This window comes from Lipotes vexillifer, unplaced genomic scaffold (genome assembly GCF_000442215.2).
Source record: "Lipotes vexillifer unplaced genomic scaffold, Lipotes_vexillifer_v1.1 scaffold164, whole genome shotgun sequence".
NCBI classification, from domain to species: domain Eukaryota; kingdom Metazoa; phylum Chordata; class Mammalia; order Artiodactyla; family Lipotidae; genus Lipotes; species Lipotes vexillifer.
In genome coordinates this window covers 4,597,406-4,623,628 of record NW_006789313.1, presented here as the reverse complement: position 1 = coordinate 4,623,628, position 26,223 = coordinate 4,597,406, and the positions used below count along the sequence as shown (strand labels likewise).

At 39.5% G+C, this 26,223-nt stretch overlaps 1 protein-coding gene across 1 annotated transcript; it reads left to right on the top strand.

Annotated features, from left to right (window-relative positions):
* Positions 1-2,791: 2,791 nt before the first annotated feature.
* Positions 2,792-20,600, top strand: TTC5 (tetratricopeptide repeat domain 5). Its single transcript, XM_007462536.1, has 10 exons — positions 2,792-2,903; positions 6,107-6,239; positions 7,167-7,378; positions 7,739-7,889; positions 9,072-9,163; positions 12,517-12,573; positions 13,153-13,299; positions 13,636-13,850; positions 16,950-17,094; positions 19,993-20,600. The coding sequence occupies exons 1-10, from the start codon at positions 2,799-2,801 to the stop codon at positions 20,110-20,112; spliced, it is 1,377 nt and encodes a 458-aa protein (XP_007462598.1). The 5' UTR covers positions 2,792-2,798; the 3' UTR covers positions 20,113-20,600.
* Positions 20,601-26,223: the final 5,623 nt, after the last annotated feature.

Sequence of the window (26,223 nt, the reverse complement as noted above, 5' to 3'; positions counted from 1 at the left end):
TATATAAGCACCTATGTTATATGGCTACGTGTCACTTTGGGTTCTGGTATTTATACATACATGTATATGTATGTTCCTTTACATTGTTTTTTTGCTGCATTTGGCAGTATGTTTATGTGAAGATTTTGGTTTCAGGAAATAGTGAGTGAGCCTGTAGCTTGTTACTTGGGTGTGTACATTTATTTGTATATATTTAATGTATTTGCCCTTGTATTAACTTGTTTGGAGGTGTGCTCATGTCAGTGAATGAAGGTACAATTTGATGCATGTATGTTTAGTTCCTATTTCTATTTAAAAATAATTCACATTGATAAAGTTATTTTGTAAAGTTGACTTTTTGGCATTTATTTTAGAATAAAATTACTTTCTTTACCCTTTTGCTAGCTGTTGCCCTGGGTCTACTTATTTAGAAATGCACTTCTACTGCAGAAAACTTACCAATGTGTTGTTGATCTCAAGAGATTATACTAATTAAAATACTTTTAACGATTTATTCCTTGTTTTTCTTTATTAAATAGTGATCATTTCTGACTGCTATCACAGGAAGCTTACTTAAAATGTAGAGCCAAGAAAGAAATTTGAAGGACACTTTCAGTAACTTTACATCCTATTAGAGGCAAGACTTGAAAGTATACTGGTTGGGAGGAAGAAAATCAATGTTCCAGTTTTTTTTTTTTTTCCATCTGTTAGTTGTGCAAGTTTGAGTTTAAATTTCCTGGGCCTTTGTTTCTACATCTGTAAAGTGAGGGATTGAATTAAATTATCCTTACAGACTTTTCTACCTCTTGGATTTTATGATTTATTGTTACTGGTTTGGGAGGAACTACAATGGAATTACCCTAAATTCCAAATTCCATTGTTTTTTAGGTAATAAAAGTCATACTGAAATCATTTGAGGATATTTTATATTTAGTTATTGCAGAAAGGCAAGTAAGTGAATGCCCTTGCTTTACATAATTTAATAGCAAGCAAGTAATGCTTTCTTCTTTAGGGGTATAGAATATAAAATCTCTTCAAAAATATTTTTTACTGAACCCCAAAGTTAAAATGGTGTCTGAGAAAGAGGATGAAAAAAATCTTGACTTAAAAACATTTCTCCCTATTTCATTGCTCATTACACAGATTTTATAGATTGCAAAGTTTTTTCTTCCCTATGAAGTTTTAAATTTTGTTAAAAAGTGATTTGAAGAAATAATTTTTGTACATTCATGATTTCTGCCCTGAATCTTTGCGTCTTCCTTTGTTAGGTTCACAGAATCAGTTTGAAGTGTAAGTAAGCTATAATTAAAACTAAAAAGTAAAGAAAAACTCTGGTGGACTATTACCTGGTACTTAAAAAAAAATTATTTAAGTGTTTAATACATTCATATGGTACGAATTCAAAAGGTACAAAAAAAATTCACAGAGTGAAAATTCTACCTTTCACCCCTATTCCCCAACCACTCACTTCCCCTTTCTGGAAGCAATTACTGTTCCCAGTGTCTTGTGTCTCTTTCAGAGATAGTCTATGTGGAAGCAAATACTTTTTTATGTAAAAATTATGTTTAGAAACTTCCCTGGTAGCACAGAGGTTAAGAATCCACCTGTGTCCACCTGGGGACACAGGTTCGAGCCCTGGTCCGAGAAGATCCCACGTGCTGCGTAGCAACTAAGCCACTGTGCCACAGCTACCGAGCCTGCGCTCTAGAGCCCGTGAGCCACAACTACTGAGCCCGTGTGTCTAGAGCCCGTGCTCCACAACAAGAGAAGCCACCGCAATGAGAAGCCCACGCATCGCAACGAAGAGCAGCCCCCACTCACTGCAGCTAGAGAAACCCACGTGCAGCAGTGAAGACCCAACGCAGCCAAAAATAAATAAATATATTTTAAAAAAATTTAATAAAAATTATGTTTGTTTTTGAGTAGGTAATACATGTACATGATAAAACATTCAAAAGTGTACACAGTGAAAAGAATGTTCTTTGCCCAGACAACTCTGTCCCCCTATTTCCCTCTCCAGAGACATTGTTTTTTTAAATACCCTTGGGGATAAAGTCTATCAATATATAAGCATTATTAGTGTACTAATACATATACTATTAGTGTATTAGTGATGGCTTTCTTTTTTTTTTTTTTTTTTTTGTGGTACGCGGCCTCTCACTGTTGTGACCTCTACCGCTGCTGAGCACAGGCTCCGGACGCGCAGGCTCAGCGGCCATGGCTCACGGGCCCAGCCGCTCCGCGGCATGTGAGATCCTCCCGGACCGGGGCACGAACCCGTGTCCCCTGCATCAGCAAGCGGACTCTCGACCACTGCGCCGCCAGGGAAGCCCGTGATGGCTCTTTTAATACCATCCCAAGTGCAGTAGATTTATTAGGATAGTGTGTTCAAAATCATAAAATTCCTCAGGTATAGAAAAATCACTGTAAGGTCTGGAAAACATTCAGACAAGTTACCTTACCATTGTACTACATTTCCTGCAAAATTTTAAGCTTAACAACACAGGCATCCACTGTCTTAGCTTGTTTTCTTTTTTGGGGTATTATAATTTTGGTATAAATAAATAGGAAGATACGAAACAATAATATGTATACACTCAATCTGAGAACATTTTGTTTACAGGATTTGGAAAAGAAACAAGTTTATGAATTCGAAAGTGATTGCAGACCATTTCCTTTGACCTATAGGCATTGGATTAATTAGGTTTGGAGCCACGCCCTTCTTTGAAAACCAGCTCAAAACCAGCTTCTTTGAAAACTCAGGCGCGGTAAGCCTCCAGAGCTCTAGATGTCGCTGTGGCTCCATGGTGAGGACGGGTATGCGTCTCCGTGGTTATAAAGTTGGGGGCGGAGAAGCCAAGGGTGTCTGGGAAATGATGGCTGAGGAAGAGGAAGAAATCAAGGAGATTTTGCCGAAATTGCAGGTGAAGCCATAGATTAAACTCTGTATTACTCGGGAGGAAGTAGAGAGCCCAGTTTATGCAGTGCCTTCGAATTTCTTGACATATACCCGCCGCTGGTGTCTGTGTGGTTACTATAACAACTCCCGAAGGTGCAGCCGCAGCTGGCTAGGGGAGGTGCCGGGCAGGGGACGGGCGCAGCCAGTTTGTTGGGACCGCCTGCTGCTGACCTGACTGCACTCAATTTCAGTCCTGTTGGGAAGAGGATTTATTGCTAACTTTATTCCTGTACATTCTTGGGAATTTTTTTCCCCCTCGATTCACTCACAACAAATAGCATACACTTGTGTTTGGCAGATCTGCAGGAGCTGTTACCTGTCGCTGTTACCTATCACAAAGACCATTTCTTCAGTACTTTTCTGCTTTCAAATTGGCAGCGATCACAGTAGTGGCTTGCACCGCGTGTATTCTGGTTACACCCCTTAGAACTTCACAGTTTTGATTTTTTGCACACTGTGCAATTCCAGTTTGGGGCCTGGGGCAGAAGGCTCCAGACTTCACCCAGTCCACAGTTGACTGTGGTGAGTGGGACAGTCTTTTGTACTTGGTAGGCAGGAGCTAAGTAATTGCTTGGTTCTTTACCTTTCTTTTGATGACCGAAGATTTTTCTTAAACCTCAGAAACTGAGTTTTTTGTGTTCTAAGACAGCCTGAAATTTAAACATTAGCCTTATGACAGGCTTGTAACTTTCTTAAAGGCTTCTACTGCAAAAGTTTAAACATTGGTGAGATTTCTTTGTTTCCTGAGCAGATTAAAATAATAACGCTTTTTAGAGTGTGAGCTTTATTTCACATCCAGTTGACTTTGATTAATTTAATTTTATTCACTAGTGTGACTGACTGAAATCAGAGATTCTCAATCCTGGCTCCATATTACAAACATTGTTTGTGTATGTATGTTTGTATATGTGTAGAAAAAAACCTGAAAAAGTTAACTAAGCAGTGGTTATCTCTGAGGTTATTGGGATAATTATGAGGAATTTTTAACCTTTTTTATTTTACATGTGCCTATTTGAATTTTAACAACTAATATATATTGATTTTTGCCATGAGAAAAAAGTTATTAAAAACGTTCACTCTAGGAAAACAAACCAACAACAAAATCAAACAATTTCTTGCATGTTTGCTATAACAACTAAAAACAAACAATAAGACCTTTTCTGTAATTCTTAATATGTAGCTGTGCTGATTGCAGGACAAAAGGAAATGGGTTGTAGTATTTGCTGAGAGTTGTCTTTTCCTGCTTTGATGCCCTAAGCAGCTAGGTAGAGGATACCTGGGGTATCTTGGGGGTGAGTGGGGAAGGTGCAGGGATGGAATAGGAGAATGCAGTAGAGAGAGGAAAAGGATGGTGATGTTGCCATTCATAGGAATGGTGGTAAACTTTATTTCACTGTTATAGACATTTTAAGTTAGAAGGAATATATAAAACGATTTTTCTCAAAGTGTGTTTTACAGATCATTTTTATTAAAGTCATGCAGGGTGCTTGTTAAAATGCAGAATTTTGAGTTCTGCTAAAACCACTAACATCAGAATGTCTGTAGCCTGGGTCCTGGAAATAATACACAGAACACAACTTGAAAAGCACTGCTGCAGAAAGTGATAGTCTAACTTCTTCATTCTGGGTAGGATTTTAAATTAAGTATAGTACATAAGTATTTGTTAGAGAAAGGGAGATTCATTGATTTATTTAATGAGAGCCTATCATGTCCCACACCCTCTGGTAGTGCTCAGGTATAGCTCTAAACAAAACCGATTAAGATACTCCCATCATGGAGCTTACATTCCAGTGGTGGAGATAGACAGTGGATGATTAATGAATAGGCCACATAATTTCAAATAAGTACCATGAAGGAAGGTAACAGTGTGATTTAACAGTGGGGCGGAGGAGGAAAGGGTTACTTTAGTTTGGGTAGTCAGGGAGAGCCTCTCTGAAAAATTGATATTTGAACTGAGATCTAAATAATGATGAGAAGTGAGCCATGCAAAGGTCAGGAAAAAGAATTTCCAGGCAGAGGGAACAGCATGTGTAAAGGTGGGATTAGGCTTAGTGGATTTGAGGAACTAGATGAAAGCCAGTGTGGCTTGAGTATTGTAGGAGAGTGATAAGAAGTCTGTGTCAGGATGAATGGTGGGAGGTCGGATCTTACAGTCTTCTAGGCCGTAAAAAGGAGTTGGATTTTATTCTGTCTGCAGTGGGAAACTATCTGAGGGTTGTGACATGAGGTACATTTCTGTAAGGTCACTCCAGCTATAGTGAGGAGAATGGGAAAGAGCAGAAGCAGGACGACCGGTTAAGAAGCTATTGAAATGGTCCAGGCAAGTAATGATGCTGATTTAGCTGAGGATAGTCATAGAGAGATGGAGACAGGTGGATGGATTTGGGATGTGATGTGGAGGTGGTTGATAAGACTTGGTAGGATTAGATTATACCTTTCTGCTGCTGGTTTGTTTTAGGAAAAGACTAGATAATGGAAAAGCTTTGACTGGTGTCCCAGGAAGACTCAGAGATAGAGATATTTAAAATAGGAAAGAGAACATTTACTTGGAAAGAATGCAAGAGAGCCAGAAGGTGACTTGACAAAAATACAACAAACAAAAGCACAAGTGTTTAAAGAATCAAAACTGTAAAAAATACCAAGGTTATCAAGCTTAAATTGGTCTGTTTGTTGTGGAAAACGACTCTTACTTGTTTGTCATGTTCACAGAGGTCATGTATTTTCAGACACCGACATAGGAATAATCAGGGGTAAGGTATTGTTTTTGTTAGGAAGTCCAGTTTTAAAAAGGTAAGTTTTGAAGTTTTACACTTTGGGGACCAGTACCAGATAGGATGATCTTATTAACTTTGTTTTATCTCAAGTTGCAAAGCGTTTCCTCCCTCCTGACTATGGTATGTGAAGTGCTTAGTCATTTTGGAAGCTCTGCTGGATCTGGGAGGAGAGAAGAATCATGACGGTGCAGACTGGCTTGGGACAGTGTGAGAGTGGGCTGGGCTACTTTCCTTCACGATCTGTGGTATTTTGATAGACCTGTCCACCTGCCTCTTGTGTCATTCCTAGGTAAGATAGAGAATCAGCATTTCCAGGCCAAAAGCTGGTATGGCTAGCCAATCTCAAATTTACTTGTCTGGTATTTTCTGCACTTAATGGTACCATTCTTCCTAGGAACTGGTGGATCAGCTCTATTCATTTCGAGAGTGCTATTTCGAGACACACAGTGTTGAGGATGCTGGGAGGAAGCAACAGGATGTGCGGGAGGAGATGGAGAAGACCCTGCAGCAGATGGAGGAAGTAGTGGGTATGAGTCCCAAAAGAACATGCCAACCCCCGGTCCCTCACTGAAATGTGATGGAGTTTTGCTCTCTCTGTAGATTCTTTGGTATCCTATTTGTGGCTGCCACAAGATGGTACAACAGAGTATTTCTTCTAAGGGTGCCTGTGCAAGGATGGCAGCCTTTCAGCTCTCTAAACTCCTTTTCCCAATGCCATGAAATAAAAAAGAGCATGCTTGTTGCTTGATTACTATTGCAGTAATCTTCTTAACTGACCTTTCTGCCTCTAATTTCTTTTACTTCCAAATCAACTTAAATAATGACCATGGCCATTATGTATCTAAATCCTTACTTCATGCATTTACTCTCATTCCTTGTCTGCCTCTCTGCTCAAGTATCTTCAAAGATTCCTACTTTTGACGGATTGAAGTCCAGACCTCTTCACTTGGTATTCAAGTCTCCATCGTCTGACTTTTTTTTTCCTACCCTTATCTCTGACTACCTACTTACAAAGGAACTTTTTGTTTCATTCAGGTTGAACCATCCATTCTCCCACTAACATGCCACATGTATTTCTGCCTCTTTGTTTACATCATTTTTCTCCCTGGAGTGTCTTGTCTTTTCTCCTTTTCACTTTGTAAAGTCCGTTCATTGGGCGTGTGCCATATGCTCCTTGTCATTGTTTTTTTGATTTTCCATGGATATGCATTGTCCTCTCCACTAGACTGTAAGCCCCTCAAAGGTAGGGATAAAGCTTTCTTTGGTACCCTGTTTTCTAATAGTACACTGCATGTGGTAGGTTTTCAATAAACGATTTGTTCGTGAAGATTTTCTCAATTATTTCATTCCTAGAACTGGCATGGGGTTATTCCTTGAGAGAGTACCGTAGTCTTACCTGTAAGACTGCCTGGGTTTCCGCTTTCCTTTCCACTTTTCTTTCCCCTTCCTCCTAGGTTCTGTCCAGGGCAAGGCACAGATTCTGATGCTAACTGGGAAAGCACTGAATGTGACTCCTGACTATAGCCCTAAGGCTGAGGAGCTTCTGTCAAAGGCTGTGAAGCTGGAGCCCAAGCTGGTGGAAGCCTGGAACCAGCTGGGTGAGGTGTACTGGAAAAAAGGGGATGTTGCAGCTGCCCACACCTGCTTCTCAGGAGCTCTCACCCATGTGAGCCCCCCACTATGCCCTTGGAAAACAGAGATGGGAAGGATGGGATTTCTTTGGTTCTGTGAGTTTCCCTAGATCATGAATACCAGAGTAGAATTGTACTGGAACTAGGAGGACAGAATCAGAAGTGGGGGAAACAGGGACAGGGGACTGAGAAAGGAAGAAGATGATGGGATCAGGTTCAGGGGTAGATGAGAAGTGAAGAAAAGTTAGCAACCGAGTTGATCCTGTAAATGGGGGTCTAAGACACAGATGGCAGTAAGAATTAAGATGAAAAATTAGAATAAGATTGAGATAGAGTAGATCTGGAAAGGGGAGCTAGAATCACAAAGGTTGAATATACGCCTTCTCCATTTGCAGTGCAAGAACAAAGTCTCCCTTCAAAACCTGTCAATGGTGCTTCGCCAACTGCGGACCGACTCTGGAGATGAACATTCTCGCCATGTCATGGACAGTGTCCGACAGGCTAAGTTGGCTGTGCAGATGGACATCCTTGATGGCCGCTCTTGGTGTGAGTGCTCTCAGAAGATCTCCGGCAAGTTTCTAGAGCAGTGGTTCTCAACCGTGGCTGCACACCAGAATCATCTGGAGCCCATCTGTTGAGTCTGACTCCAATAAGTGTGAAGCCAGGGCATCTTTGCTTTGAAGAAACCCAAAAGATATTTTGATGAACCACTATTCTAGGAACTCTTGGACCTTTTCATCCAAGAGAGGAGGCTTATGTTTCCATATAAGCAAGGCAGGGCTTTTGTGCAGTCTGTTGTGGTTTCTCCTTTGTGTCCATGTTTGCCTCTTTATCCCAGTGGAATTTGGGGTATACTTGTAAGTTTAGTGTCATCAGCGGTTTGTTTCAGACGTGGGGCCTTTCATATAGACTTTTGAGGGTAACCAAAATATTTATACTGTGGACTTGAGCTCTGAGATGATCCATCACTGAGTTTCTTAGTTTTTTTCTCTTCCCCCGCAACCACCTTAGGTGGGGCAGGATGGCTAGAGTGGGTTGGAGTTGGGTATTTCTCTTCCTTAGGTCAGTTACCCTCTGATAACTGATAGCAGGTTAGACTCTGGTTAATTAGTTTCTCCTAAGGGCAGGCCCTGTTAAGAATGGAGTGCTCGGGAGTTCCCTGGTAGGCTAGTGGTTAAGATCACAGGCTTTCATTGCCATGGCCTGGGTTCAATCCCTGGTAGAGGAACTGAGATCCCATAAGCCATGTGATGTGGCAAAAAACCCCCACAAAAACAAGAAGGAGAAGAAGAGAGTGTTCTGGCATATTTCAAAAAAGTTCCTTTGCCCCCTCCCTCTGCTGGAAGTATGAGGGTGTTCTCCGATATTTGCTGTGGGAATCTGGTTGAGTTCCTGGAGGCGAATCTCACAATATGGTGGGGACTCCCTTGTGACTGGGACCCCTGGGCTTGTCCACACTGAGCCTCCAGAATTCGTCAATTTCAGTTCGGGTTTTCCTACCCCAGCAGTGCTCCTGTGGTAGCTCCTAAGTTTCTGCTCTGCTAAGCCATAACTCCCTGTATTCACCTGTCTCTCCAATTTTGGGGGCAGCAGTTTGCCCTGTGTTATCCCCTTTCTAATGCATCCAAGAAGAGTTGTGGATTTTTTAGTCTGTTCAGCCTTTTCCTTGTTAGGATTGAGTGGAGACTTCAAGCTCCTTACATGCGGAACCCTGTGTTTCTCTTTCAGATATTCTGGGGAACGCGTACCTTTCTCTTTACTTCAGTACTGGCCAGAACCCTAAGATCTCCCAGCAAGCCCTCAGTGCCTATGCCCAAGCAGTAAGTATTTATGGTCACCCAGGCAAGATATATAGAGGCAGCAACAGAAACAAGAGTGTTGTTCAGTCTTCCTTGTGGCTTTTTAGCAAGATGCACGGGCAGTATTTGCCGGCATTCATTGTGCGTAGTTTTGCAAAGCTGGTTGTGCACAGGTGATGTATCTCTTCCTATAACTTGAGTATTAGCAACCACTTGCAGTGTGTGCCTCAGTGCTAGGTAGCTCCTTGAGCTGTTTGGATTTCGTACAGGCGTGCATAACCAAACCACAGAGCCCATGCCAACATGTTCATCTCTTTAACATGTTCTGTGTGAAAATAATGCTTGTTAATATTCGTGTACATTTTTAAAGAAAAATAAAAACTCTGATACTTAAGTATAAATTAAGCAGTATTCCCAGGTTAACCATTAGATAGTATGGCTCTGGACTTCCCACAGAGTAAAATGGAAAACAGCATGTAGCCCATTCTACATTATAGCCTAAGGATTAATTCACGGGAGCTCATGCTTTGCCTTAGGCTTTCAGGCTATGTTTATATCGATAGCCACTTGCAGGGGGATTTCCTTCAGGCCTTGAGTGCCTGACTGCTCACTGTTACAGGGTTTACATTGACCTTTTGAGCACTTTTTATATAGCCTTCATATTCACTTTCTTTTGTTTTCTCTTGACATGGAGACTTGCTTTTTAACTTACCATTATTTATTTTGCTCTGACTGGCAGAATAAGGAGTATAGCTACCTTATATTCATGTTTGCAGTTTAGGAGCTGTTCTTTTTTCACCATCCCACAGAAACTTTATTTTTCACAAAGCTGAAGTGCAAAACATAGATAACCATTTTTAATAAGCACAGTCAAATTTTTAACCACAAGACGTCTACAAGAATTATAGCTAAAAAAAAAAAAAGAATTATAGCTTTAAAAAATACAACCAATTTTTATATTTCAAAAATATCTCAACTCAAATGAATTTCTTAAAAAGTACACTTCTCATACCATTTGTTTGGCATTACCCTGGTTGAACTCTGGTGCAGCCATAATCGGGAGCTGTGGGCACACACGTGTGCATCGTGCTCTTGCCCTCACTGCTGTGCTGATGAGTGCAGCTCAACTGGTGGAACTCACACTCATGACAGAGGAGCGTGCAGTAATAAAATGGCTTTTTAAGAAATGACAGATATGACTTCCTCACACACTATGCTTCTCACTGTAGTCTTAATGGTGGCATTTAACTCAACCCAACCTGTATAGCCAGTGGGGTTGTTCTTTTTTTCAATCAGGGAAATTTTCAGGCTGAGGAATTATATTTTACTCTAATTTCTTAATCTGCTAAACGTTTACATTTTAAAGCATGATGTACTCCTAAAATTTTATGTTTGGCTTCTGCTAAACAGTTGTTTTTAACTCTTAATTTCATCATCAGTCCTGCATTTTTTTTTTTTTTTTTTTTTTTTTTTAGCGGTACGCGGGCCTCTCACTGTTGTGGCCTCTCCTGTTGTGGAGCACAGGCTCCGGACGCGCAGGCTCAGCGGCCATGGCTCACGGGCCCAGCCGCTCCGCGGCATGTGGGATCTTCCCAGACCGGAAAACGAACCCGTGTCCCCTGCATCGGCAGGCGGACTCCCAACCACTGCGCCACCAGGGAAGCCCCTAGTCCTGCATTTTTAAACATAGTTGAACCAACCATTTAAACAATTTAATTCATGTTGTTTGTGCTTTTGCCAGGCAATGAATAGAATTAAAAAAATAAAGTGATCATAGCCATGAACATAGCCAGCAGTTTCTTCATAACATATTTGTCTGCACTGTCATGTGGTTTCTGGCCATGTATTTAAATTGGAGAATCAGAATTTGGCTTTCACTGTGTGTTTTAAGGGAGCTTGGATATAGATGTTTGTATCTGGAGCCAGGCTCATGGGCAGAGGAAATGCATTAAATTGACATCATTTCTTTCCTAGGCTTTCCTCATTTATACCAGCATCTTATTGATTAAAATAAATTTTTTATCGGTTTTTTTTTTTTTAGTATTGTAGTTTTTACTGGAAAAAATTCACATGTAAGTGGATCTATGCAGTTCAAACCTGTGTTGTTCAAGGGTTTTTTTTTTTCATCTTTATTGGAGTATATCTGCTTTACAATGTTGTTATTAGTTTCTGCTATACAACAGAATGAATCAGCTATATGTATACATATATCCCCATGTCCCCTCCCTCTTGAGCCCCCCTCCCACCCTCCCTATCCCACCCTTCTAGGTGGTCACAAAGCACTGAGCTGATCTCCCTGTGCTATGCAGCAGCTTCCCACTAGCCATCCACTTTACGTTTGGTAGTGTATATATGTCAATGCTACCCTCTCACTTCATCCCAGCTTCCCTTCCCTGCCCCGTGTCCTCAAGTCCATTCTCTACGTCTCCATCTTTATTCCTGCCCTGCCACTAGGTTCATCCGTACCGTTTTTTTAGATTCCACATATATGCATTAGCGTAGGCTTTTTGTTTTTCTCTTCCTGACTTACTTCACTCTGTATGACAGACTTATTTATTTATTTAGTTGCATCAGGTCTTAGCTGCAGCTCGCGGGCTCCTTAGTTGCAGCATGCGAACTCTTAGTTGCAGCATGCATGTGGATTTAGTTCCCTGACCAGGGATTGAACCTGGGCCCCCTGCATTGGAAGCACGGAGTCTTAACCACTGAGCCACCAGGGATGTCCCTTTATCAGATGTTAACCACATATTTCTTCTATTTTTATACTATTGCATGGATAAATTATAATCATATTTTAAAGTTTCATGCAAATACGAAACCCTTTCATCCTTGAGGTTTCAGGGATTGAGTAATATGTGCCACACAAGCAGTTACTGTGTAACAGTGTGGGTATAGGAAACTTTTTTTTTTTAATTTATTTTATTTTTGGCTACGTTGGGTCTTTGTTGCCATGTGTGGGTTTTTCTCTAGTTGCAGTGAGCGGGGGCTACTCTTCGTTGTGGTGCGCAGGCTTCTCATTGCGGTGGCTTCTCTTGTTGCAGAGCACGGGCTCTCGGTGCACGGGCTCCAGTAGTTGTGGCACATGGGCTCAATAGTTGTGGCTTGCGGGCTCTAGAGTGCAGGCTCAGTAGTTGTGGTGCACGGGTTTAGTTGCTCCATGGCATGTGGGATCTTCCCAGACCAGGGATCGAACGCATGTTCCCTGCATTGGCAGGCGGATTCTTAACCACTGCGCCACCAGGGAAGCCCTGGGAAACATTTTGACAAGGAAGAAACTTAAATTTTTCCAGGGTAGGGAGATTTAAGACATATTGTGCATGGCCATCCTTAAGACTGCGACAAGAGCCACTGATGATCTTTTTATCCCACTATAGGAGAAGGTTGACAGGACAGCTTCCAGCAATCCTGATCTTCATTTGAACAGGGCAACGGTAAAAAAAAAAAAAAATCATTTGTGTGGGAAAGTGGTCATCTGAAGGTAAAATACATAAGATATCTAGGTCTTAGCCTATGAGGATGACTTGAGTATTCACAGGGACAAGGTTGGGTACAAACTATGAGAGGAAAGCCAAATTATTTCTGGGAAAAGCTAGCTTAGTTTGACTAAAGTATCTGGAGGGGAAGGAAAAGGGGCTGAGTTGGTGGGAGGGTAAATAGAGGAGGGGGGACACAGTTCAGAAGACTTTCCTGAAGTGTTCATTGTAAACATAAAAATAGAATCACCCAATATATACAACTTAACTGTTGTAGAGTTTGGAAGTTAGCTTCTTTGAAATGATTCCATCTTTGGGGTTGTGATCACCTTGGCCAGGATGTAAGGTGTTTACTGGCTCTTCAGGCTGTTCATTTGTAGAAGAGGAAGACAGCTGGGAAGGAAAACAGTTTATTTCTCTAGATTCCTAGCCCACTGTGCTATTACTAATCTCTCCCCAGCCCCTCCCCCCACCCCACAGATAGTTTGTGTTGAACACACTTATAATTGGGAGGATTTTTGGTTACTTCTTGTGCAGTTACATAAATATGAAGAGAATTATGGGGAGGCCCTGGAAGGCTTTTCTCGGGCTGCAGCACTGGACCCTGCCTGGCCAGAGCCCCAGCAGCGAGAGCAGCAACTCCTGGATTTCCTGAATAGATTAACCAGCCTCCTTGAGAGCAAGGTAGAGATGTCTAAATGCTGACTCCTGCTTTTTTATTCTGCTGTAGGCCAATAAAATAAGAATAAAGTAGGCCTCGGTAGTAGTGACCCTATAGAAGTGGGTAGGAGGGAGGGGAGGACTAGACTCTCAAGGAGAGTGACTAGTTCCCAGCTTCTTTTTTTAACGTCCTTATTGGAGCACAATTGCTTTACAATGGTGTGTTAGTTTCTGCTTTATAACAAAGTGAATCAGCTATACATATACATATATCCCCATATCTCTTCCCTCTTGTATCTCCCTCCCTCCCACCCTCCCCATCAGTTCTCAGCTTCTTACCTATTTCCTTCTCCTTTGCAGGGAAAGGTGAAGACCAGAAAGTTACAGAGCATGCTGGGAAGCTTGCGCCCAGCCCATCTAGGCCCTTGTGGTGATGGGCGCTATCAGTCAGCCTCTGGGCAGAAGGTGACCCTGGAGCACAAGCCCCTGAGTGCTCTGCAGCCTGGTGTAAATAGTGGAGCTGTGGTCCTGGGAAAGGTGGTGTTCAGCCTTACTACAGAGGAGAAAGTCCCCTTGTGAGTTTCTCTTGCCTTTTCTCTTTTTCATCCTTTTAAACTAGTTGCTCTTATTTCCTGGCCTTTCTCTAAAAGTTGAGGACATTGTTAGTGGTCAGAGATTAGTGAGTTCTGCTTCCCTTCTGTGACTGTCTTCCCTTCTGTGAGCAAGTATTGTTTAGGTGATATCTAACAATCTCTATAGATTCTGTCACCATCCATTTTTTCCCTGAGCTTGGTGTTCTGTGGACTCCCATATTCGAAGCTGAAATTTGACAGCTACTTTTTTTTACGAGACAGATGGAAACCTTAAAATTCTCCTACCTCTTTGTGTTTTCATGATCATAGAGGCACAAAGAGGAAGAATTCTAAGTCCTGTTTGGACTTACATATGCCTAAGCAGTTCTGAAAGGTGAGCTTTGAGTTTGAATTTATGGCCTGGTGGAGAGATTCTCTCAGATGTTATTCAACAAATATTCATTGAGCATCTGCTATATGTGTTGTAGGGAGTTAAAAAAAAAAGTAACACACCCAAATGAAGGGTGCTTATAGTCTAGCAGAGGAAATGAGTTAAAAATATTCATTTAGAAAATGTTTAACTCTTGAAAAATGAGGGTTTGATCAGTATCATCATTCCTTGGTCCTTCACTCACTTCCCAATCCCTGGTTGACTAGTTTCCTTTTCCTGTTTTCTACTGAATTTTTTTTGTTTCTGGGATCACCAGTGTTTGATCCAGTAGCTTCTACTGGAAGTGTTCTGATTTCTCTGTCACTGTTCCCTTTCATATCCCTTCTGCTCCATTCAAACTAAAATATAACTCCCATTGTATGCCTCATATTCCTCCATGGCATTTTCATGGTATACGAATTTGAAGAATTGAAGAGCAAGAAGATAGTTGAGAGAAGTTTAGTTACTAGAGCAGACCCTAGAGTTAAGAGGAATGAGAAAGAAATATAGACAAAGGTAGGGTTTTAGGGGCCCTTGAGAACAAATATTTTGCTGCTCCTCTTTTTATGCACAATTTCTAAATGTTAAGTTCTAGGAGTACTCTGTTTTTCTTCCTTTCCTCTTTTCTCTCTATATCAGGATGGCAAATAGATGCCAACTTCGATCACTTGGCAGTGGCTGCATGATTTACTGTAAAGAAGGATTCTGAGGCTTTGACTGATTTCACCAGAAGAATGCTGTGCTTGATTTGCAGTGTTTGCTGTGAATTTGGGTGTGCCAAGTGATGGCATGAGCATTGATTCTTCACCATCTCACTTATAGGTCATCTCATTTGGTGACGTCATACAAACCCAAGGCTTTGGCTGCCTCTTCTATGCTCACAGGTCTAGCTCCAGCCCAGGGCTCATTTCCAACTTTTGGATTCCTATATCTAGCTGCCTCTGGGCTATAATAAGAAACCTCTAACTCAGTATGTTCAGAATTACTCACCTCATCTTTCTCTGTCAACCTGTTTGTCCTCCCTGAATTCCTTTTCAATCAATGGTACCACCTCCACTCAGTCACTTAATTAAGACTTCTGGAAGTTGTTCTAGACTTCTCCATTCTCTTGCTTTGAGGCAATCACCAAGTCCAATAGATATACCTTTTAGTCCCTACTTTCCTGTCTTTACTAATTTAATAAAGCCTCTTAACACATCTCCAGACAAGTCTCCCTGTTCCCTGTTTTTCCTCCAGTGTTCCACAGTACAGAGAAATATTTCCCAGATGCAGATCTGACCATTGCTGTTTCTTATTTAAAATCTCCTACTGGTACTGTGTAGCTTTTAGGATGAAGTTTTAACTCTTTAGCTTAACACCCAAAACCCTTTATGATTTTCTCTCTGCCTCCCCGTGTCCATTATCTTCATCACTTTAATGCGTGTACCTTTTGTTCCAACCTTGGGATTATTTTGTAGGTTTCAGAACAGCTATTTTCATGCCTCTGTGTTTTTACACACAGTTACTATGCCTGGATAATCTTTTTGCTGCTTCTTGATATAGATTACATTTTTCCCCCAACATTTTATTATAAAAATTTTCAAACATACAGCGAAATTGAAAGAATTTTACAGTGAACATTTGTGTACCTATAGTCTACTATTAATATTTTATTATACTTAGTTTATCACAGATCTATTTATTCCCCTATTCATCTGTTGGGCTCTCTTATTCTTGGTCCATTTCAAAGTAAATTGCAGACATTAGTATACTTTCCTCTAAATACTTCAGCATGCAGTCATTAAGTAGAGTTCAATATTTGTTCATAATTTTATTCTTTTTATGTAAAATTTACATACAATGAAATGTACAGATCTTTGTGCATATTTCCTAAGTTTTGACAAATGCATACACCCATATAACCTAAACACCTATAGAGAACATTACCACCACCTCAGAAGTTCTCTTATGTTCCTTCCCAGTCAAGCCATATCCCCTTCCCTTAGAGATTTTTTATTTCCACTGAGGATTAGTTTTCCTGTTTTAACCCAGGTAGTTTTTCATTCTTTAAGATTCAGTTTGAGGGTCTCCTATTCACGGAAACCTTCCTGGCTTTCCATTGATTTAGACATTTCTCCTCTGGGCTCCCACAGCCCAACCTTTGGCTTCACTGAATTCATCACAAGCAAAAAGCTATTCTGGCACCTATTGCAGTTGTACTGTTACTGATGGTCTAATTGTCTGACACCCACTAGACTAATAAGCTCACTCACAGTGCCTGACACATGATAGGTATTCAGTGAAAGTTTGTGGAATTAAATTGACAGTAATGGTTAGCGAGTTTGATGAAGGTTGTGATAGTTAAATTGATAGAGCAGGAATACTGTTCCGCTGCAACATTTCGAACTAGTTCATTATTAATATTTGTTGAATGTGTCCCAGGTTCTTAGAAAAGTGACAGATTGATGAGTCTTGTACATGTTCTCTAAAGATACATATCTAAGACAAATGAGCCCTCAGATGTACATAGTGAATGATAGTACCTGTCATAGGAGTTCTAAATAAGTAACTAAGAAAGCTTTTTTTTTTTTTTTTGCTGATATTTTAAAACCCCTATTTTTGCTTTTCTTTCCTGCCCCCTTCCTTTTTTTTTTTTTTTCTCTTCTCTCTCTTAACCCATCTTAACCTGGCAGTACATTTGGCCTGGTAGATTCAGATGGACCTTGCTGTGCAGTGATGGTATATAATATGGTGCAGAGCTGGGGAGTGCTCATTGGGGACTCTGTAGCCATCCCTGAGCCTAACCTTCGGCTTCACCGAATTCAGCACAAGGGAAAGGTGAGTGATGGCTAGGATTCTTTCTCACCTCATAGGCTCTCAAAGTGGAACAAGTTTACCTCTTTTTAAAAATATACATAAAATAATGCATATGTGTGTGTGTGTGTGTGTGTTGTATGATATCCTATATTTACACACGTATATGTATATATATAATTTATTTTTTACTAATAGTTTTACTAAAAAGTAATTTTTTTGTTTTTTGTTTTGTTTTTCTTTACTAAAAAACTACTAGTAAACAAAAAGAATTTTTAAAATGGACTGAACAGAGAAAGACAAATACATATGATATCACTTACATGTGAAATCTTAAAAAGCCGAACTATGAAAACAGAGAGTAGAATGGTGATTATCATGGGATGGTGGAATTGGGGAGATGTTGTTTAAAGGTATAAACTTGCAACCAGTAGATAAATAAGTCCTGGAGATCTAATGCACAGCATAGTGATTATAGACAACAATATGGTATTATAGACTTCAAAGTTGCCAAGAGACTAGATCTTGTTCCCACCACAAAAATGAAATGATAATTATGTGATGTGATAGAGATGTTAGCTAATGTAATGGTGGTAATCATATTGCAATATATAAATATATCAAATTAACATGTTGATAAATACCTTAAACTTACATAATGTTATATGCCAATTATTTCAATAAAAATAAATTTTTAAAAATGGACTAAAATATTGTCAGTCAGATGTTATTACTGTTAACAGTTTGGTATGTAAACCTCCAGTCTTTTCATAAATTTATGTACACATTCATATGTATATTTTTAATTATGAGTGGAGTATTATATGCAAATGTTTGTGAACATTTCCTGTGGTTTTCCATATTCTGCAACATTGTTTTGAATTAACACATAGAGGTGGTGATGAAGATGATGATGATAGTTAAAATTTACTGAACACTTAACTGACAGCTAGACACTGTGCAAAGAGTTTTATGGCCTGCATTGGATCATTTAATTCTTACAAAACTCTACAAGAGCAGATATTTAACTGCTTTTTCCCCATTTAGATCAAGGGTCAGCAAACTCTGGCCGGTTGACCAAATCTGGCTCACTGCCTGTTTTTGTATGGCTTGTGAGCCAAGAATGGTTTTTATATTTTTAAATGAAAACAATTGAAAGAATAATAATAATTTGTGATACATGAAAATTACAGGAAATTAAAATTTCAGTGTTTGTAATTAAATTTTTTTGAAACAAAGTATACCCATTTGTTTACTGTTGTCTGTGGCTGCTTTTATACTAGTGTCAGAGATGAATAGTTCTGTGACAGAGACTATATGACCCACAAAGCCTAAAATATTTATTATTTGACTCTTTACAGAAAAAATTTGCTGACCCCAGATCTAGATTATTAATAATTGTTCCTTACTATAAAAGTACTTTAGTAAATATTTTAATATCTGTGCATATCCATGACTATTAAATAAATTTAATTAATTCATTAAAGAAATAAAGTGAATTTCTAAGGTAGAATCCTGGATGCACAGGGTATGCAGAATTCTTAAGACTGTGGTTTTTTTTTGGCTGCGTTGGGTCTTTGTTGCTGCGCGCAGACTTTCTCTAGTTGTGGCAAGCGGGGGCTGCTCTTCGTTGCGGTGCATGGGCTTCTCATTGCTGTGGCTTCTCGTTGCAGATCTCTGGCTCTAGGCATGCGGGCTTCAGTAGTTGCAGTGTGTGGACTCAGTAGTTGCAGCGCACAGGGCTAGGCATGCAGGCTTCAGTAGTAGTTGTGGTGCGTGGGCTCAGTAGTTGCAGTGCGTGGGCTCTAGGGCTCACGGGCTTCAGTAGTTGTGGCACATGGGCTTAGTTGCTCCGTGGCATGTGGGATCTTCCCAGACCAGGGATCGAACCCTTGTCCCCTGCATTGGCAGGTGGATTCTTAACCACTGCGCCACCAGGGAAGTCCCTCTAAGACTTTTGATACATATTGCCAAACTATTTTTTGGAAGGTTGTACCAGTTAATATCAACAGTGGATGTCAGTAATTGTTTTTCTATGGTTTTCTTTGCAACTCTGTGTAGAAACCTTTGAAAAATTATTTGCTGATTTTACATGAAAAGAATAGCATCAGTATTGTTTGGCTTTGGTTTCTTGATTATTGGTGAGGTTGAAAATTTTATCATATGTTTATTGACTATAATTCTTTTATAAATTGCTTTTTTTTTTGTCACTTGCCCATGTTCCTGTTAGGATGTTTTAAAAATTGATTTATGAAAACTGTTTAATTCACTTCTTTATTTTGACTTAAAAGAACCTCCTTTACACTCTAAGTGGAACAGTATTTTTTGGATAAAGATCTTTTAACAACACATTTTGCAACTTAAAGTACATTTGAACTGATAAATTGAGCTGATGTTTTCCGTTATTAGGAGAATGTTTAAACCTACATTTTGTTAATTCCTCCCGATATTAAAGGAGAAGTAAGTCTAATTTATATTAGGTAGATTAATTTATAACTTTACAAACACTTGATCTAAGAGTTTCTCAGACTTTCTATTGGCTCTGGCTTGGCTGCTGTGTGTATTTAGTTATAATTTATGATAAACACTGTGGGAAGGGAGGATTCTGTAGAGCTGGTGGGACCCTTTTGTTGAGCAGTGCCAGGATCCTGTTCTTTTTGAATCAGAATTGTCCCATTCTTGTAATGACAGTTACTGGCACTCTACCTGTCCCAGATTTTCCTTCTGAAGATTGAAAACTTTGGGAAAATTACATCCCCTATGTTAGTTCAGCTTTGTTTAATGTGAGATGGAGGTAAGGGGTATATCTACTGCGGGAGGTGGAAAGGAGGGGGTGAGAAAGCCACAGGTGGTGTATCCCTGTGCTGGAGTTTCTTCCATCTTAGGATCTGTAATGAGCCTCTGTATATTTGTCTTTTCCAGGACTATTCCTTTTCCAGTGTTCGTGTGGAGACACCCCTCCTGCTGGTGGTGAATGGGAAGCCTCAGGGCTCCAGCAGCCAGGCCGCTGCCACAGTGGCATCGAGGCCACAGTGTGAATGACCTTCCTTGGATGGCATGCTAAAGAGGGAGTAGAGGCGAGGAGAAAAGCTCAAGGGCACTCAGCAACTGCACCAGCCAGATCCAGTGACGCAACTGGAATTGGGGGGACGTTTTAGATGACAACTTTCCTTTCCTCTGCCCCGTAAGACACTTTGTGTCTTCTTTCTTTCCTGTTATGTTCCAGCTCTCTCTGGGGCCACACATGTCCCTGGTATATCTCCTGCCTCTTCCATTGCTCTTCTGTGTTTTAGGCAAAGAGCATGGAGTTGGTAGAAGTGTTGGGACCTTGTCATGGGACAGAGTCCCCAAGGTTCCTGTTCTTGCCTCCTTCCTGAGCCTCATGTGTATATATCATTTCAGTATTTATTGCTAAGGGAGGGGGTTTAATTTTTTTAATGACTTAGTTTTTGAGCAGTTTTTATTTTTAAAATTTAGGTGCTTCCCCTTCTTTGGGGCAGGAACAGAATTAAATTTGTTTGGAAAAAAAATACTCTGTAGTTTGGCCTGCTTCATTCTCTCTAGGCTTGAATTCTTGATTTTAGGATCACTTCAATCCATTAGAGTAATACCCCCTTCCTCGCTTTTTTCTTTAAGCAAAATAGTTTACTTCTCTCTCAGTTAAAAGAAATCTGGCAATAGGCAGCCCAGGGCAGGAATGGCAGTTCCACAAAGTTGTTGGGAACCAGCTTCCTTCCACTTCCCTATTCTGTCATCCTTAGGAGTGGCCCTTATCATAGTCCAACATGACAGCAGTACTATTCTAATAGTGTTACTAGGGTGAAAGACCAGAGAGAGCTAGGTATTCAATTCCTTTAGGTTCTAGGGATACATTTTATAACAGTTTCTTTTAATATCCTCTTGGAAAAATAGGGAAATGTGAGGGAGGATTATTAACCAACTAAATGGTTATAACCAGAGAGTGCATTAATGGATACAGATTAATTTGGAAGACTTCTAGTGACGTTTGTGTTTTAAGAAGTCCTTCCCTATCTTGAAGTCATCAAGACATATCCCCTCTATTGATTTATGAATTTTCATCATTTTGTCCTTTTCTTTCATTATGACCTTTCTTGTGTTATGATGTAGGTATATAATTTTTTTTCTTAATGAGTAATTAATTGCCCCAGCACTTTTTATTAAAGATCCATCCTTTGCCCACTGATCTTTAAAGCCCAATCTGTCTTAAACCAACTTTTTATATATAGTATATAGGTCTGTTTCTGAGCTTTCTCTTCTGATCTATTCTGATCTATTTGTCTATTTCTATTCCAATACCATATTGTCTTTTCATTTTATAAAAAGTCAGTATCCAATCAGAATAACAATGGGCCATGTTGTTCTTAACCAGTGGCCCATTTACATTTTAGAATCCGTAAATTTTCGTGAAAAACTCCTCTGGGTTTTGCTTGGTATTGCATTGAATTTATAGATCAATTTAGGAAGAACAGACATGTTTATAACATTGAATCTTCTTATTCATGATTTTCTTCATTTACTTAAGTCTTCAATATATTTCAATATAATTGTATACTTTTTCTGGAAAAGTCCTATATATCTTTTATTAGATTTATTCCTAGATACTTCGTAGTTTTTTATGCTATTGTAAATAGTATAATTTTAAAAATTACATTTGCTAACTGTGCTTGGGAATAGATATAAATTGACTATATATTTTGTAGCTGTGACCTTTTTAGAACTCTCTCATTCTAATAATTTGTTGATTCCTTTTGGTTTTCTGTGTATAAATAACAGCTTTTTTGTGTCTTCCTTTCCAGTCCTTTTACCTTTTATTTTCTTTGTTTTCTGCAGTAGTTAGGATCTCTAGTATGCTGAATACAAGTGATGATTGCAAGCATCCTTGTCTTGTTCTTAAAGGAAATATTTTCAAAATTTCAGTATTAAATAAGACGTTTGTTATATAGTTTTTACATATGCCTGATCTTAGATTTCAAGCCTATTTGGGTTTTTATGATGAAAAGGTATTACATTTTATCTAATGCTTTTTCTGCATTTATTGAGATGGCAGATGACCTTTTTTTTCTTTTAATCTGTTAGTGTGGTGGATTAGAGTACTCAGCTTTTTTTTTTTTTTTTTTTTTGCGGTACGCGGGCCTCTCACTGTTGTGGCCTCTCCCGTTGCGGAGCACAGGCTCCGGACGTGCAGGCTCAGCGGCCATGGCTCACGGGCCCAGCCGCTCCACGGCATGTGGGAATCTTCCCGGACCGGGGCACGAACCCGTGTCCCCTGCATCGGCAGGTGGACTCTCAACCACTGCACCACCAGGGAAGCCCGAGTACTCAGCTTTTGATTAATAAATCAAACTTGCATTCTTAGTACAAAACTTACTTGGTCAGGATATGTATTTTTTTTTATATCGCTGGATTCACTTGTGTAATATTTAAGATTTTATATCTGTGGGTCACAAGTGATATTAGTTTATGAGTCTACACTATTTCTTAATCTATTCTAGTCTGGTTTTGGTATTAAAGTTATGCTAGCCTCATACAATGAGTAAAGAGTGTATCTCCTGTATGTTTATTTGAAAAGATGATATAAAATCAGTTTGTCTTTTTCTTGGTAGAACTTGCCCATAAAGTCATCAGTCAGCACCTGGCATTTTCTTTATGGAAAGATTAACTTCTGATTTAAATTCTTTAAGGTTTATTGGATTGAATTATTCAAGTTTCTCTTGATTAAGTTTTGATATTTTGTATTTTTTAGTAATTTATCCATTTCATTTAAGTTTTCAAATTTACTCTCCTAAATATTTGTAGTATGTTCCTTATTTGTTTATTCTCTATGGTATCAGTCATTTTGTCCCCTTTTTCTCTAACCGTATTATTCATTTGTACCTTATCACTTCTCCTTCAGCCTTTTGTCTCTTACAAGTCTTCAAAGAAATTGACTTTGTTTACCCTCATCTTTTGTAGTTTTTTTCTTTTTCATTAGTTTTTATTTTTATCTTAATAATATCCTTTTTTTCTCCTGCTATAAGAGTGCCTATTCATGAGCTGGGATATAATTTTTGTATCTGATAGGCAACATGACATTTCATTGTTTTAAATTTTCATTCCTTTATTTGTGATGTTGAACATCTTTTAGTAAAATACTAGCTAGCTACTTATAAATTTGATGTAAAATGTAAAAGAGAGCATCTAAGACTGAGGAAAATGTATTAAAGAAGAAAATTTAGGGAGCTATGTTTAGGAAATGGTATAGCACTTTGTACCATCTATATTATATGACACATTTTATTGTATTATGATTACTTGATTCTATGGTTTGAACTCTTAAAGGACAGCCACTAACTCATACTTATCTTTGAGTTCTAGACATTATTATATACATCTCTGAGTGTTGGACATTGCCTGCCTCGACAACAAATGGCTGGCCAGCTGGACAGATGGTGGGTTAGGAAAACAAGATATATTAGATTAATATAGAGAGTGTTGACACCTTGTATGCAGAATAATAATGATTTTGAAACTTTATTCTATTGGCTTGAAGAGCCTTTAGAACAGGGCTCCTGCTTTGGTAATTGCTTCTCTTGTAGGTTCACTTGGTCTCTAGCCTTCAGAGATAGTGGAAATTGTGCTATTCTTTATCACAATACTTGTGGGGGGTGGGCCATGGAGGTCAGAATTAGGAAACAGGGGGATGGAATATATCAGTCATGGTTCAATCAGGGGAGCAGAACCTTTATGAGTTATGGGATAAGGGATTTATTATATAAATTAGACCTCATGCAAAGTCTTATATGATAATATATTTATTATATAAAAAAGACCTTATGTAGTTCCAGCTTAGCAGGTTGGCACAGTACAAACCAACATGTAGAACTGCTACGAGGATACTCCAACAAGAGTAGAGCAGAAGTTGAAGGTTATAACTTGGTCCTACATGGGAGGAAAAGAGGCCTAATTACAGTGATTAGGGGAAGAACTGAAGGGATAAAGACCTAGGGTGTTGAGTATGAGAGGGTAACCGTGAACATAGTGAACCCAGGTAATTGCCAAAGCACAAACTGTTTCTGATCAGTGGATATGACGTGCGTAGCCCTGGTGGAGAAGTCAGAATCTTATTGAATCCTGCTTCCAATATGGACACTTCTTCCTCATCCTCTCTTTAAATGGTGGTGGCCTTAGGAGTTCTACCCATGGCCTACTGCTTTTCTTCCTCAAAACATTTTCATTGAACCATTTCATTCATAGCCATGTGTTCACTTACCAAATTACTAATTTTCCTAAATTTATATTTCCAGATCTTTTTCCCTAGTGCTAGTGATAAGTTTACACCTGCTTACTAGGCTATATGTGCCATAGACGTTTTAGATCCAACGTATCTAAAATAGAACTCATTATCTCTAGCAGCCACCTCTGTTGTCTCTATATTAGCAGCTGACATCACCATGTATTCAGTTATCTAGGCCAGAAACTTGGGAAGTCATCTCTGATTCCTTCTTCATGTCTAATATCCCCCAGTGTGTCACATGGCTGTTACGTTGATCATGTCTCCTAAATATCTCTTCATTTTTTTTCTGTCCATTCATGTTGTAATGTTCAGTTGTTCATGTTCATGTTCATGTTCATGAACAACAATGTTCATGTTGTTCTGTTCATTCATGTTGTAATGTTCAGTATGTAATGTTCATGAATGTTCATGTTCAGTAATTCTGTATTTCTTGCCTGACTATGGCAATGGTGGTCTTTGTTTTCCCTATAGTTGAAATCTTACTTTCTCTAACTTTTTTCACTTTTTAGTAATAATGATCGTAATAGTAGTATTGTCCAAATTTATAAGTTTGTAAGTAGTAGAGCCATGATTTGAAATTTTTACTGTTATTGTGCTTCAAAGGCTATGGATGAGTTTCTTTCTTTTTTTTTTTTTTTTTTTTTTTTTTTTGCGGCACGCGGGCCTCTCACTGTTGTGGCCTCTCCCGTTGTGGAGCATAGGCTCTGCATGCACAGGCCCAGCGGCCATGGCTCATGGGCCCAGCCGCTCCAAGGCATGTGGGATCTTCCCGGACCGGGGCACGAACCCGCGTCCCCTGCATCGGCAGGCGGACTCTCAACCACTGCACCACCAGGGAAGCCCATATGGGTGAGTTTCTTCCTTCTCTGAGATTCAGTGTCTCCATCTGTAAAATGGAGGTAATATTACTACCTACCTTGTAGGATTGTTATGAGGATTAAACTCATACATGTCCTACAGGTGGTACATGACAAGTAGAAATAAGCAGGACTCAATTATGCTGGAATTGCAGCTGTATTAGAGCTGGAATTTGAACCCAGTCCTCCTGACTCTAGAGCTTGTACTCTACCCGTTATGCTAATGTGCTCTTCTGCTGTTTCAGAAGTGGGAAGTGCTGCCAACAGTTTCACCTTTCTCAAAACAAATCTGATCATATAATTTCCTTGTTTAAAAACCCTCAGCAATTCTTTAATTCCAGTAAGACACTCCTTCACATGGGCCACAGCCATCACGTTTTGGTCTGCTTATCTATATTACCTCATTTCTGCCCTCCTCTTATAATCCTTAATGCATGGCAACCCCAGCATATTTTTAATATCTGGAAATTTCCGTGCTCTTTCATACCTTAGCACTTTTGCACATGTCATTCCTTCTGCTTGAAATGCGTTGTCTTCACTCCTGGAGAGCTCCTGATTGCCCTTTGAGAGCAGCTTAAACATTACCTCTTTTGTAAAACCGTCCTGAGCATATTCGATTTTGATGTGCCTGTCTCTATACTCTCAGAGCACTTACTGTGTTTTAGTTATTTGCCAGTTTCCTATAGGCTGTGAACTTTTTGAAGGTACTCATCTTAGTGGTCTTAAATCCTAGCTCAGTACCTGACACAAGTGCTCAATAATTCACATGGAACCATTGAATACATTTTAAAAGAGTATGCATTCTGTTCCCATGGTAGTCTCCTACTTTAGTCCGTGGTAATGACTGCCTCTTGGTGTCAGGATTCTGTTAGCATTTTCCTTCTCTACTTACTGATCTACCTACATCTGTGATTTGTAGTCAGGGTATCAGTGTTGAGTGTGACCTGAGAGGCAGTGTCTTCCAGTACTCCATTAGCTTAATTTATATATTTTATCTTTAGA